The sequence below is a fragment of the Falco biarmicus genome, chromosome 1 (genome assembly GCF_023638135.1).
Source record: "Falco biarmicus isolate bFalBia1 chromosome 1, bFalBia1.pri, whole genome shotgun sequence".
Taxonomy (NCBI): domain Eukaryota; kingdom Metazoa; phylum Chordata; class Aves; order Falconiformes; family Falconidae; genus Falco; species Falco biarmicus.
Window position 1 is genome coordinate 107,840,866 of NC_079288.1, and position 13,249 is coordinate 107,854,114.

At 37.1% G+C, this 13,249-nt stretch overlaps 1 protein-coding gene across 12 annotated transcripts in view; it reads left to right on the forward strand.

Annotated features, from left to right (window-relative positions):
- BLTP1 (bridge-like lipid transfer protein family member 1) overlaps positions 1-13,249 on the forward strand; it is a 125,014-nt gene that overhangs the window by 51,209 nt on the left and 60,556 nt on the right. For all 12 annotated transcript variants that reach the window (XM_056358447.1, XM_056358456.1, XM_056358513.1 and 9 more), the window contains exons 25-38: positions 321-598; positions 1,340-1,590; positions 2,066-2,324; positions 2,741-3,584; positions 4,446-4,516; positions 5,000-5,173; positions 5,485-5,605; positions 6,494-6,640; positions 7,021-7,148; positions 7,595-7,797; positions 9,717-9,914; positions 10,583-10,794; positions 11,128-11,279; positions 12,187-12,337. In XM_056358447.1, coding sequence (XP_056214422.1) covers positions 321-598; positions 1,340-1,590; positions 2,066-2,324; positions 2,741-3,584; positions 4,446-4,516; positions 5,000-5,173; positions 5,485-5,605; positions 6,494-6,640; positions 7,021-7,148; positions 7,595-7,797; positions 9,717-9,914; positions 10,583-10,794; positions 11,128-11,279; positions 12,187-12,337 — 3,189 coding nt within the window. The remainder of the gene's footprint in view (positions 1-320; positions 599-1,339; positions 1,591-2,065; positions 2,325-2,740; positions 3,585-4,445; positions 4,517-4,999; positions 5,174-5,484; positions 5,606-6,493; positions 6,641-7,020; positions 7,149-7,594; positions 7,798-9,716; positions 9,915-10,582; positions 10,795-11,127; positions 11,280-12,186; positions 12,338-13,249) is intronic.

The following is a 13,249-nucleotide window of genomic DNA, read 5'->3' on the forward strand; positions in this document are numbered from 1 at the left end:
GAATTTAGTAATGATTTATTTTTTTTAAAGGTTCGTTACAACATCTCCAATTTTTTGATCCCTTTACAAATGTAGACTCCCAAGTAGAGATTTAATTTATGTTGTTGAAAAACTGGCTGAAACTAATTTCTGAGCTTGCTGCCTTTTGTGTTTATGTGCATGCTTGCATATAAAACTGGTCCTCTGTCTTTTTTTTGGAGAGAATATTGTACTGAGATCTTGCTGGGATGTAGTAGGTGGTGTGTTAACTGGTTTAAGGCTACCCTTTCTTTGTTTCACTCATGATTAATCAGAGTTGATGTTTTAAATCGTGTTTGCAGATGGGTGCTATACGTATTGCAAACTGCAACCTCCACAACCAGTCTGTTGGAGAAGGTGTAAGTGCTGCTATTCAAGACTTTCAACTGAGACAATACGTTGAGCAGGTGAACAACTGCAGAACTGGTCTTCAGCCGATACTAAGGAGGGCATACTGGCTAGAAGCTGGCTCTGTCAACTTGGGGCTCATCACTGCTGACATTGCTTTAGCTGCAGATCATCCTTCTAAACATGAAGTGCAGAGACATTTCTTAGAAACGCATGATAACCGAACTAAGAGGTGAGAGTTACGATTGAAGGAGATGCATTTGAATTTGGGAGGGGGTATAAGTTAATACACTCCTCTGAAGGTGGAACTTTGTTTTTTTCTTTGGAGAAGTTTTTTGCTTACATAGCTTATAATTTCTTGTAGTTTTCTTAAAGTATGTTGAATGCTTAGCTGTGGGGTTGGTGACTTGAATGTGCTTGGCCTATATAAAATTGTATGATTTTGGTTCTGTCTGCCTTCCCTTATCCCCCAAAATGAAGATCAGGGAGAGAAGGGAATTGAATTTGTCCTTTCTTCTCAGACTGGACTGAAAACAGACTCAAAAGAGTTCTGAGTCAGCTGATGAGCAGGCCTGGTGTAACTGTGATTTGTGTGCATCCCCAAAGAGCAGTTGCCTCTGCCATAAGCAACACACACCAGTGAGGAGAGTTTCAGCAGTGCTTGCCTCCATGCAGAGAGAAGGTGTTACTGTTAGCCTGTGTCGTGGCAAGTGGACATAATCTGTGCCTGAGCCTTGTTGCCTGAGCACTGCATATACGTTTGTGACTTGCTCCATTCTGGGGCTAATCCTTCATTTTATGTTTGAAGTCTGTGTTTCAGATACAAATCTTACTTACTCCCTTCATGCCAGGTGAAATAGGAGCTTACATGTAAGACGGGTATCTTTTAATCTTGTTTTCACTGAATTTAAATGTACCAAGGCTGATGTGATCGTGGTTTTGTTTTGTTTTCTGGTTTTCTGCCTTTGTATAGGTTGTGGTTTTTGTGGCCTGATGACAATTTGAGGAATAAAAGAAGCAAGAACAAATGTGGCTGTCTTGGTGGTTGTCGATTCTTTGGTGGCACGTTAACAGGACTAGATTTTTTCAAACTTGAGGAACTGACACCTTCAAGCAGCTCTGCTTTCTCAAGTACAAGTGCAGAATCTGATATGTTTTATGGGCAGTCTTTACTGCAGCCAGGAGAATGGATAATTACCAAGGAGATTCCTAAAATTTTGGATGGTGAGAATGCATTGTGCTGTAATTTTACTCTGTTTTGCCCAAAAGTACAGTTTCTTTACTGCACGTTAATATTTGTAGTCTTTCTGATTATGATTAATGAGTACTACTTGTTGCGTTCTTGTTCAAGTGGTCTTGTAGTGGCATGGGCCCTTCTAAGAGCAGACAGTAGCTTGAAAGTAGCAAGCAAGCTTTCATGTGCTAAATTTTTATATTAAGGTGCAGCTCCTTTCTCAGTAAAAAGAAGGTTTTTGATTTGCATCTCTTCTGATTATATAGAAAGCAGCCTACCAAGATAATCTGATGTTTTGCTGCTACGTTGTTATTAATTTTTTGTTAGTACTTCATGCTAGTATATGTATGCATTTCAAAACTAGGGCTTTCATTTAATGAGGATTTCTGTTTCAGTGGGCAGGGAAGAGACAATTGCAGTTGTATTATCAGATGATTGATTTTTCTTTTCTCTTTCTGACCCTAGGTAAAGCAAATGGTGTAAAACGAAAAGATTGGGATTGCAGGTCTATGGGTATAGAAATAGAAAGAAAAGCACAACACCTAAGCCTACAAGTGCCATTGCGTTCCCATAGCTCCTCATCGTCTTCAGAGGAAACGAGTAGTTCTAGCGCTGCGCTCCCCTTGCTCGCAGGTGAGAAGGACAGCCCGTCGTCAGCTACTGAGGACCACTTGGGACAGAAGGAGTTCCTGTCTGGAGCAAAAAGGGAAGATGGTCATGGAAGGTTAGTACTTCCTGTCCAAGTAAAAGTGTAATGCGATTCTTGAACATGCTGTGACAGAAAAACCCCTATTTTTAGCAATTTATGAAGTGTCGGTTCTTTCCTAATGGTACTGCTGAAATGCATTTCCTAGTTTGAATGCGTATTTGGATCCCTGATAGGGGTTGATCACTAGATCTGGGTAGAAGATCCAGCATGTAAGACAAAGCCCTTGCCATCAATGTTTGGGTTTACATCCTCTGTATGTAGGCAAGTGGACTAACAAGTGGCAGGATTTAGTATGTAATCAGCATTATGAAAATAACTGCTATGCTAATAGAAAGTCACAGAACTGCTGAAGCATTTGACAACTTCTGTAATGTAAAAAGAGGAGCATTAATAATAAAATAAGCTAATGAACCTTTAATTTTTGTTTCCAGCGTTGCAGCTGAGGGTTCAGAGGGCAGCCCTGCATCCCCTGGGAACCAGGAACGGCCTGTTGGTCAGTCTCCCCTGAGGTCTCCACTGAAACGACAGGCGTCCGTGTGCTCTACCCGGCTTGGGAGCACCAAGAGCCTCACAGCAGCTTTCTATGGAGACAAACAGCCTGTTCCAGTCGGTGTGCAGTTCAGCAGCGATGTGTCTCGCAGTGATGAGAATGTCTTGGACTCCCCTAAGCAGAGGAGGAGCTTTGGTTCTTTTCCATATACTCCATCTGCAGATTCAAACTCATTTCACCAGTATCGCTCCATGGATTCCAGTATGTCCATGGCTGATAGTGAAGCTTATTTTTCTGCAGCAGAAGAGTTTGAGCCAGTAAGTAGTGATGAAGGTCCAGGAACATATCCGGGGAGGAAGAAGAGAAAAAAGCAAGCTCAGAAAATTGAATATAGTAGAGGGTCTATTTATCACAGTGTGGAAGGGCCCTTAACAAGCACAATGCATGGAGAAATTAATCAAGATGTTAAAACATTGCCAATTAAGACTCATCCCTCACAGGCTTCATTTGTTTCGGCTCTGGGAGGAGATGATGAGCATGTTGAGAACATGTATATTATGGAATCTGAGAAGACTGTGGAACGTGAGCAAATAACTTCCCAACAGCCTGTAATGGCATGTTACCAAAATTACCTTACACAGTTCCAGGTGATTAACTGGTCAGTAAAGCATCCAACTAACAAAAGAACTTCAAAATCCTCATTACATCGCCCTTTAGACCTTGACACGCCAACAAGCGAAGAAAGTTCGTCATCATTTGAGCAACTTTCTGTCCCAACTTTTAAGGTACGGAAGATGGAGGAAGAAGGAGTAGAGAAAGGAAAAAGAATTTAAAGGAAGTTAAAAATTCTTAGTACACCTGTTGTGTAAATAAAGCTGTGAGAAACGTGAAACTTCACTTGCTTTTAGTTAAGGAATAGCTTGGATTTCTGACTTGAGATCATGGGCTGTGTGTCTGAGAGGTTGTGGAAAAGAAAAGATGGAGTTAGAATTCTGTGGATAAGGTGTGTGTTCCAAATGGTCATAATTGTACTTAAAAATGCTGCCTATTAAATGATATGCAGCTGAAGGATATTTATACGAGTTTTCTTTAAAATATATGTTACATGGAACTTCAGGAGTAGTACCTTTAATGCTGATAAAGTATAATCTAGGCTGTAAATGCTTTATTTCAAAGTAAAATTGAAACTGGGATTTAGCAAATGATTTTTGTAGATGTTTGGGCTTTTTTTCTGCCTCATGATGTATGTGATATGAGCATACATGCTTAAGGCGCTGAAATGAAATACATGAAAAATCATGGAAATTTCTTAATAGAAAATAGGTGTCTAAGCTCTGGAATTTAATTTGTTAGTACTTTGCAGCAAAAGCTTTGTGTTTGTGCAAGCCTTTTGTACATTAGTATTTGAAGTTTGGGTTTTTTTTTAAGCACTGTTTGTGTAAAAACTTTGCAATCTCATCTCTCAAGTAGTTTAAAAAAATAAACCTGTGAGTTTTTATATACTAGATAGGAGAATCTGCGTATGAGAGATTCTTTTAAGAAAAAAACTATAAGGAGAATCTTTATTTGAAGATTCCTTGGGTATTTTTTTTCATACATAGAAGGAATGTAACGAATGTAATAAATTTCTGTGCATTTTATCTTAGATTGTTAAACAGGGTCTCACAGCTAATTCATTACTGGACAGAGGCATGCAGCTTACAGGATCAACATCTAAGTAAGTGGAATACTGCATAACGTTATTAGCATATTTTTTTTAGAGAACAGGATTTTCCTGATACTCCTGTTAAATATTTTGCCTCTTTCTAGCACTTCTAAAATTTGATTTGTAGCTGTAGCTTTCAGTACAGACCTATTATATAATAGAATACTCTCTTCTAAAATGTTTGGTTTTCATCAAAAAGAAAGTACACCGTGAAAGCATTAAATGATTTTACTCGTACTTTTTCAAGATTACGAATTGCAACTTAATTTAAATTAATTTGGAAGGTGCTTATAGCAAGTGTCCATTGCATTGCCAAAAGCTGAACTTGAATCTAGGGAAGGGCTGGGCCTTGCCCTGGGATTCTCTTTGCGTGCTTCCTATGCAGTAGAGGAAACGTGCCATTATATGTAATTTATTAAGAATTAAAATGATACCAGGACACTTCTGTATTTCTTTTACAAACCTGGATTATTCATATGTGTTTAACTTGTTTAGTACACCTTATACTCCTTTGGAAAAGAAGTCTGCAGAAAATACAGATGATGAAACAATAACAGAAGAATGGACTTTGGATCATCCTGTCTTCCAGACACGGACAACGGCGATAGTGGAAGTAAAAGGGACTGTAGATGTAGTTCTGACTCCACTTGTAGCAGAGGCACTGGACAGGTAATTATTTTTACACTTACTACTGCAGTGTTAATTGATTATGCTAAAAATTGTCTAAAATCAAAGCTGTTTTGTTCAGCAAAGGTTTAGGTAGAAGGATTGAATATGATTGATGGAACAGTAGGGTTTTGTACCCAGTGAATGTAATTCCGCATTTCCCATGGAGAAGCTGGAAGAATGTTACGCTGACCTGGCCTTTATATCTGTCAGCGCTTAATTTTTTTCTCTGTAGTGTTAATTAAACATTATTTATGGTGTCATGTGAAACTGGCAGTTTAAATGGTCTGTTGTGGGCTTGTTTGCTCTCGCAGGTATATAGAAGCAATGGTGCATTGTGCTAGTTCTCGACACCCAGCTGCAATCGTTGATGATCTGCACTGCAAAGTTCTTCGAGATGCTGTACAGAACAGCAAAACAAGCTTCTCAGAAAACGTAAGAAAGGGAACAAGAAAAACGTGCAAAGATTTGAAAGAATATAGTTTTCTATATTTTACATAGAAAACACTTTAATTGAAGTGTTTTGAGATATAGGACCTACATGCTATAAGGAATACATATTTGTTTTTTAATTTGTGCCTAATGTATATGCATTTTTACAATCAGCTGTTACATGTTACATTTACAGCTGAAATGTTTCAGTGACCAGAAATCTCTTACATGACTGAAGTGAAGTTTTTCTGTTTTGGAAAGTCTAGTCAGCAGCTACAGTAATTTGCATGAGATCATACATAAGAATATCAATTATAGTAATCTCTAAGAACAGAATGTATTATATTCATAAGAACAATACATTGTTTACTATTTTACAGTAGTTAAGGAGATAGTCTCTGTGACGTAGAAGAAAGTTCAGACTAGACCTGTGAAAGTACATGTTTGGGTTTGGTGGTTTTTTTGCAGTTCATCTGATACCTTAAAAGAATTGATTTACCTTGACAAGAATTGTATGGTAGTTCTACATAATTAGTTCTTTCTTTCCAAGTTAATGACCATATTTGTATTTTATGATTTCCTAGACTTCACAGTGTAATGGAAGCTATTTACTTCATAATAAGTTGTTCTATGTAAGTTATATATGTAGAACTCAAACTTTCAGCTGAAATGTGGTCATTAGGAAGTTTCTTGCAGAGTGACACTGCTACACTTATGGATCTAGACCTACCTTATCAGTAAGTGCTACAGTCCTCGTTCTAGAAATCATGGTACGGTGCTTTAAATTAAGTCAGACTCTCCTGCTGCTTCAGTGCTAATAAACTGTTCTGTTATTCTTTAGCTTAGTGGCTCTGAGTCTGTGAGAATAAACTATTTTTCCCCCCCTCCAAGTTATCTTCGAAACAGGATATTAGAGGAACAAAAATAGACACTACCACTACAGGAACAACAAACCAGGGACCACCACAGACCAATCTCTCGCTTAAGCAAGATAACGTGACAATTAAAGGTCTTCAGGCCAACGTTACTGTACCAAAGGTAACAACTTTGTTTGGCTTGTTACTAGACATGTGCCTTACAAATTACCCTTACTTTGCATCCCTGTTAGTCCCCTAAAAGCTTAAGCTGAGGCTATGTATTTGTGCCAGAGAAGTAATGTTTTGAACAGGACAGTGTTGTGGAGCTGCTCAATTTTATTATGGCACGTGTGCAAGTTAAATAACAACCACTATAGGGGTTAACTGACTGCCATGTCTTTAAATTATTTTTTTATGTCTTCCATGCGTGACAGTTTTATCTTTTCTTTTTTCATTTTACTGAGAAGTATAAGACAAGACTATATCAGAAATCAGTGATGTATACTTAATGCAACATGTTTTTCTAAATTTCTTTACTCTTTGGGCGAATTTTATGTATAGGTGAACCTGTGTTTACTACAAGCATCTGTTGATGAATCCCCAGGGGTTTCTTCTGGCAAAACCGTGACTCATGTTTCATTAGTAGCTTTGTGTTTCGATAGAATTGCTACACAAGTTCGTATGAATAGGTAAGAATAATACATATCGCTATTCGTGGCTGTTTATTGTGAAGTTAGTCAAGAGACTTACAGTGATGCCAGTTTTCTGCAGTTCTGAAGAGTATTTGAAAAAGTTGTCTTGACCAAGTTATGCAATAAAATGTGTCTTCTGTGTTTGAGAAGTTAGCATCTAATATCTGATTAGAATTGCAGTTTTTTTTAATAAGTGAATGAACTCTTCTGGAATAATTCTTGAACTTTAGTTTTAACTCTTTCTTGCTTTTATGTCATGCAGGATACAATTACATTTTTCAGTATTTTTCTACCAAAGTATGTATCTTTTATTGTAACAAAGACTTCTTTTTAACACTGCTGTGCCAATGTGACTTCAAAATTTTAAACAAAATTAATCAAATTAAGTATGTCTACCTGAGACTTGCTTAATTGTGGGGTTTTTTTTCCCTTTATATTCAAAGGGGTATAGTTGAGGAGACTTCAAACAATGCAGAAACTGGGAGGAGTTCTGTCACATTTGATCGTTACATCCAAACCAGTAAAATGCAGCCCCAGTCTTCTGGCTCACTGAGATCCAATGCTGGAGCAGAAAAAGGAAAAGAAATTGCTGCTAAACTGAACATCCATCGTGTTCATGGGCAACTTAGAGGCCTTGACACAACAGGTAAGCCTTTTTTTAAATTGTGGAAATGCCAGTTTTCATAGAAGTGAGTGGTTATAGTTCACCTTGATCTTGTACTTTGGTTGCTGTTTTTTTTAAACAACATAGATAAAAAGACACTTGAACCTGGAGATTTTGCAGATACTGTAAAAACAAGTTAATGATGGTTATTCTGAATTATTTTTGGTTATTAAAGAGCTAGATTTAAATATAGGCAGAGTGAAAACTATCAAGATGAACTTCTAAGCTGTTTGTGTAGCAAATGGGTTGTGTTGTAAATATTAACATGCACTGGTAAAATTTCAGACCTGGGCTCCCTTCTTCCCACCTGGTCTCTTTTTCAGCTATCATTTTTTGTCACCTGATGCAGGGAGTGAATTATGCTTATTTACTTTCTAAGAAATTCAAGATAGGTATAATGTGCCTGTTGTACTGGCAATTTCAGCATGACATGCTATAGATTTTAAGCTATAGTGACTATGAAACTGAAAATGAGATCTGCCCAATGGTTGGTCTTCTCGTTTGTGTTAAGGAAATTTCTTCAAGAGGCTATGAATTAAATTCAGCTGCCGTAAGTCCTGATCCTGGAAAAGCTAGCCTGGAAAAGATGACCAAGAGTAGACATGGTTTTTGTTAAAACTGCTTTGGTTTTGATGGAACCTGTACCAGTTAATGCTGTGTTTTGCTTTGTCCCATGAAGAATAGGAATGTTAAGGACATGAGGAAGTGCTCTGTGAAGCAAGTATGATTAAAAATGACACGATAAACAAAAAACCCAAAAAATCCACCACTATGCAAAGAGGGGTGAGCAAATGATGAAATTGGAGGAAACTAAAGCAATATAGAGAACATTAAAGTAGCAAACTCCATTTTTACTTGGTATGGGTAGAATCTTCACATTAGTGTCCTGTGTTAGTTATGCTGCAGACATTTAAGAAGGCCAAGTAATTTTTGAATTCTAAACAAGAAAAGTTACAAGTTGGGGACAGAGTGTGAGGATTGAAAGGGATATGAATTAACTCAGTGTAGTTCTTTTCCTCAGATATTTTTGAAGCTCTGTGTGTGAGCTGATAGGCAATAGGTTTAAAATTATTTGAAATGTTTCTTCAGAAATGTTACTAGAGGAAAGGATTTATGTTTAAGCTACACCCTAACATCAAAGAAATCAAGGTGGCATAGTCCATCCTTGGATCTTAGACAGCAAAGATCATACTGAATTGAAAACTGCCTAGGTCCGTATTTTCTTTAGGAATCAGTGAGACTTAGTGTTTGACATCCTCCCAACACAGATATAGACATGCTTCCATCCAAGAAGCCGTCTTTGAATTAAAAGTTAGAACTTTATTTCTAAATTGCCTTCAGGTACGTTATAGCTAATACTAAAAGTGTTTCTACTAAAACATACTATCCAAGAGCACTGTTGGTATCGTTGTCATTTATTGCTATTAAACCTTAAGTACTTATTAGGAATGTTATTTTGGTGAATTAATTTCAGACCAGTTGTCGGTTTCAGATATAAATCTGAAGAGCTTGTCTCTGGACAGCTCAAAACACATGTCTCTGGAACCATGACTCTACAAAAAGACAAAAAGAGGAATGTGTTAGGATTGGGAATGTCTCAAAGCTTTAACTTTGTGTTGCTCGGTCCTTGTTTTTTTTGAACTTAAAAATTACCCAGCTCATGTTAACATACCAGGAGCAAGGTTTTTCCTCCTTCCTGATGATTCTTTTTTTCTTGTTCATTCTTGAATTTTATCTTTTTTTTTTCTCCACCCAACCCCCCCTCCACCACCCCGCAACCCTGTCTGGGGAATACTAAAGGGACAACGCTCCCAAACCACTGTAAACTTCAGAGAGCTATTCGAAGATGTAAAGGTTTTTTCAATTTTGTAAAAAAGTGGTAACTATGTTTGTTTTCACAGATATTGGAACTTGTGCAATAACAGCTATTCCTTTTGGGAAATCAAAAGTTCTTTTTACTTTGGAAGAGTTGGATGAGTTCGCTTTTGTGGATGAAACGGATCAACAAGCTGTTCCAGATGTAACTCGAATTGGTCCTAGTCAAGAGAAGTGGGGTTGGATAATGTTTGAGTGTGGAATCGAAAATTTAACTATAAAAGGTAAAGCTTATATAGGTTTTATATTATTTTATGAAACTGCTAACAATTCTATTGTTAGGTCTTCTAGTCTAGCAATTATTTGATTGGAAATTGCTGAATATAGGTGATACTAAATAATACATGTCTGTTGTAAATATGTCACATAGTAGATTACAGAATAAAGGAACTTCTAGTAATCAATACCATTTATAACAGCATATAAAATAATTCTGTATAAACTGGTTGCCGTAGCTTCTGAAAGAAGAGTGAAGGCAGAAATTGATACTTTCACTGAAATCCTGGCCTTGCAATCATACCCACAGTAAGTGTCTGCATGTAGGGCCAGAGTTTTGCTTTGAGAGGGGAAAGCTAGCTTGAGAAAAAAACCCACCCAGCATATATGTATTTTCTGTCATCCAAATTAGTCTTTCCAGGGAATAGCGTTTCAAAACAGTCTTCATCTGAGTACTCTTCATCTACTTGGAACAAACTATCAGAAGCTCAACAACTAGCTGTTAAATTGTTATACAAAAACTGTAGTGAAAAATTGTTGTGTAAAATGCTAATGCATCTTATTTAACCGAAATCCTATGTATTTCTCCTCTGAAGTGCGGATCTTTTCTGTGGGATGTAACTTAGATATTTATACACAGCAAACATTTACAGTCTTGGTATGTGTGCTTTTACAGGAGGAAGACAATCTGGAGCAGTATTGTATAATACGTTTGGAGTCATGGGTAAATCAAGAGATACAGAGAGGGGTGGATTGCTTGCATCAAATAACTCTTCTGATTCTCCAACTGGCAGTGGTTACAATACTGATGTGTCTGATGATAACCTTCCTTGTGACAGAATAAGCCCCTCTTCAGATATTAATGGAAATTCAGTTTCGGATGAGCAGGTGTGTACATACTATGCAGAAATGATTGGTGTTGGGTTGTTTGGGTTCATTTCCAGAGTGATTAACATTCTTCATAATAAAATTGAAAATTTAACATGTCTCATTGTGCTAATTGCATTCATACTGTCTACTACACTAAAGTTTAAGCTTTCTGCAAGGTCCCTTGGTATTGTCTTGGGAGAGTTGATGGACAGCATTAGTTTCTTTTTCTTTGCATAAATGTATATGAAACTATTTCTTATGAGCAGTGCACAGTATGGTATGTTACCGCCTTTAAGTGTAATCACTTTGGAAAACAATTTCACTTTTGACTATGTGTTTCCTTTTTTTAAGGATGAAGGGGTTGAATCTGATGATCTAAAAAAAGATATACCCTTGATGCCTCCTCCCCCTGACTCTTGCAGCATGAAGTTAACAATCAAAGAAATCTGGTTTAGTTTTGCAGCCCCTACCAATGTGCGCTCTCCAGCCCATATATTTTCAAGGTATAATTTTACCTGATTTAAAAGAAAGAAGTTACAGTTCCGCTTTGTTACATTGCAATTGTATTTGGTAGATTCTGAAGGTAATTTCAATAATTCTTGAAACTTAATCTGGAAATGAGAAGTTTGGATTTTACATATATCACAGTAACTCTTGCTTCAGTTTTTTATTGTGGTCATCTATATGGAAGTGTTGCTACACTTTTTAGTTAGATATGATTAAAAAAAGAAAAGAAAGAATTAAAAAAAAAACCCAAACACAAAAAGCCAACAGAAAACTTCCAGTAAGACTGAAATGTATGAAGCAGAAAGGTAGGAGAGGGTATCTTTTTTGAGTAGGAGAGATGCTAGAGAAGAGAACCACTCGGTGCTTTCGGTATTCAGCCAGATGCTTAGCCCATGATCTTACTGCCACTGCAGGATAAAGTTCAAGATTAATTTTTCTAAGATATTTTTTCATGTTGTTTTTGTAGAATAAGCCAAATATTCACATCTGTCAGTAGTTTAAGATCAGTATGGAGCTATAAATTGGAAAATACTCTTAGTGGTTTCTTGTCTTGGTGCTGCAGCAAAAGCCCTGCATGATGTAATGTGCAATAGTTAATGTGCGATTTAGTCAGTAATGGGAGTTTAAAACTGTGATTTCAATAGGGAATACAAATGGGAAAAGGAGGGAGTAGCAGTAGCAAGAGTGGTTGGAATTACAAGTGTGTGAGTGAGTAAAACATAACCTGCCTTAGGTACTTTTTACCAGTTCTTATTTTCTAGACAGCAAGTCTGTATTTGTTACTTTCTAACATTGTTCTGTCATATTCCACCTATTTGAACATAATTTATAATAGCATTAGAAAATCCTGCTAATCGCTGCTGCTGGACATGAATACCTAATTCTTTTTGTTTTTCTCAACAGGCAGCTGAACCTGCTGAGTACGGCAACACCTGCCGTTGGTGCTTGGCTTGTACCCATCGATCAGGTGAAATCATCATTAAATAAACTGGAAACGGAAGGAACCCTGCGAATCTGTGCTGTTATGGGTTGCATTATGACAGAAGCTTTAGAGGTAAGAGGCCTTTTATAAAAGCAGTAGGTATATTGGAACAGAGCAGTGTCGTATGTAATATATATTTGTTTGGGATTATGGATATTTTCACTGACAAACTTAGAGCACCTTTTATGATTTTTTACATCCAGAATTGGTCACAAGAACTCACTACTTGTAGTTTTTGTACACAATCTAAATTTCAGTGGAAAAAAAATTTGCTCTTACTAGTGAGGAAGTCTTGTGCTTCTTACAGGAGTGTGTCTCCACGTAGAATAACTGGAGATTCTACCTTTTGAAGGGGAGGAGTGAGAAACATGGCTGTAGCGTCTAATATAATTCATGAAATATGAAAGTGTGTTGAATTATGAAATATTCAGGGTGTCTTTCAGGAGAAAATGAGAATTTCTGTGCCCCTGCAGTGTATTGAATCATGGTGTTTATTGTTAGAGGAAGGGGGGGCAAGCATTGCGAGGGTGAAACATTCTAGCAAGAAGTACAAAACAGACAAATTTTTTTATTGAAAACTAGGATTGGTAGAACTTTTGTAACACATTGGGTGTTACTGTGATTTGCTAAGGCACTTTCTTGTGTGTAGGCAGTTTTCTGCTGGTCGTTTGGTTGGCACCATCTAGTGGGAAGATTTTGAGGTGATACCCGTTCTGGGTGAGATGCTGTCTTGCATCTTAAGATTGATGAGCTTAGTGTCAGGCTAGTTTTCTTCTGTACTCAAAAATCATCCTTTCAAGCAGTCTCTTATTGCTAACTCCCTTCTTATTTCTTTTCCTACTCTTTCTCTAGCATAGAACCAAATTAGAAATGTACCTGTTTTTTCTTTAACTAGGAATAAACAGTTCCTTTGAAAATTTCATCTATGTGTATGTCTATTAATCCAGAAGTAACTTTACAAAGTCTGCGATTTGAATCCAGCCT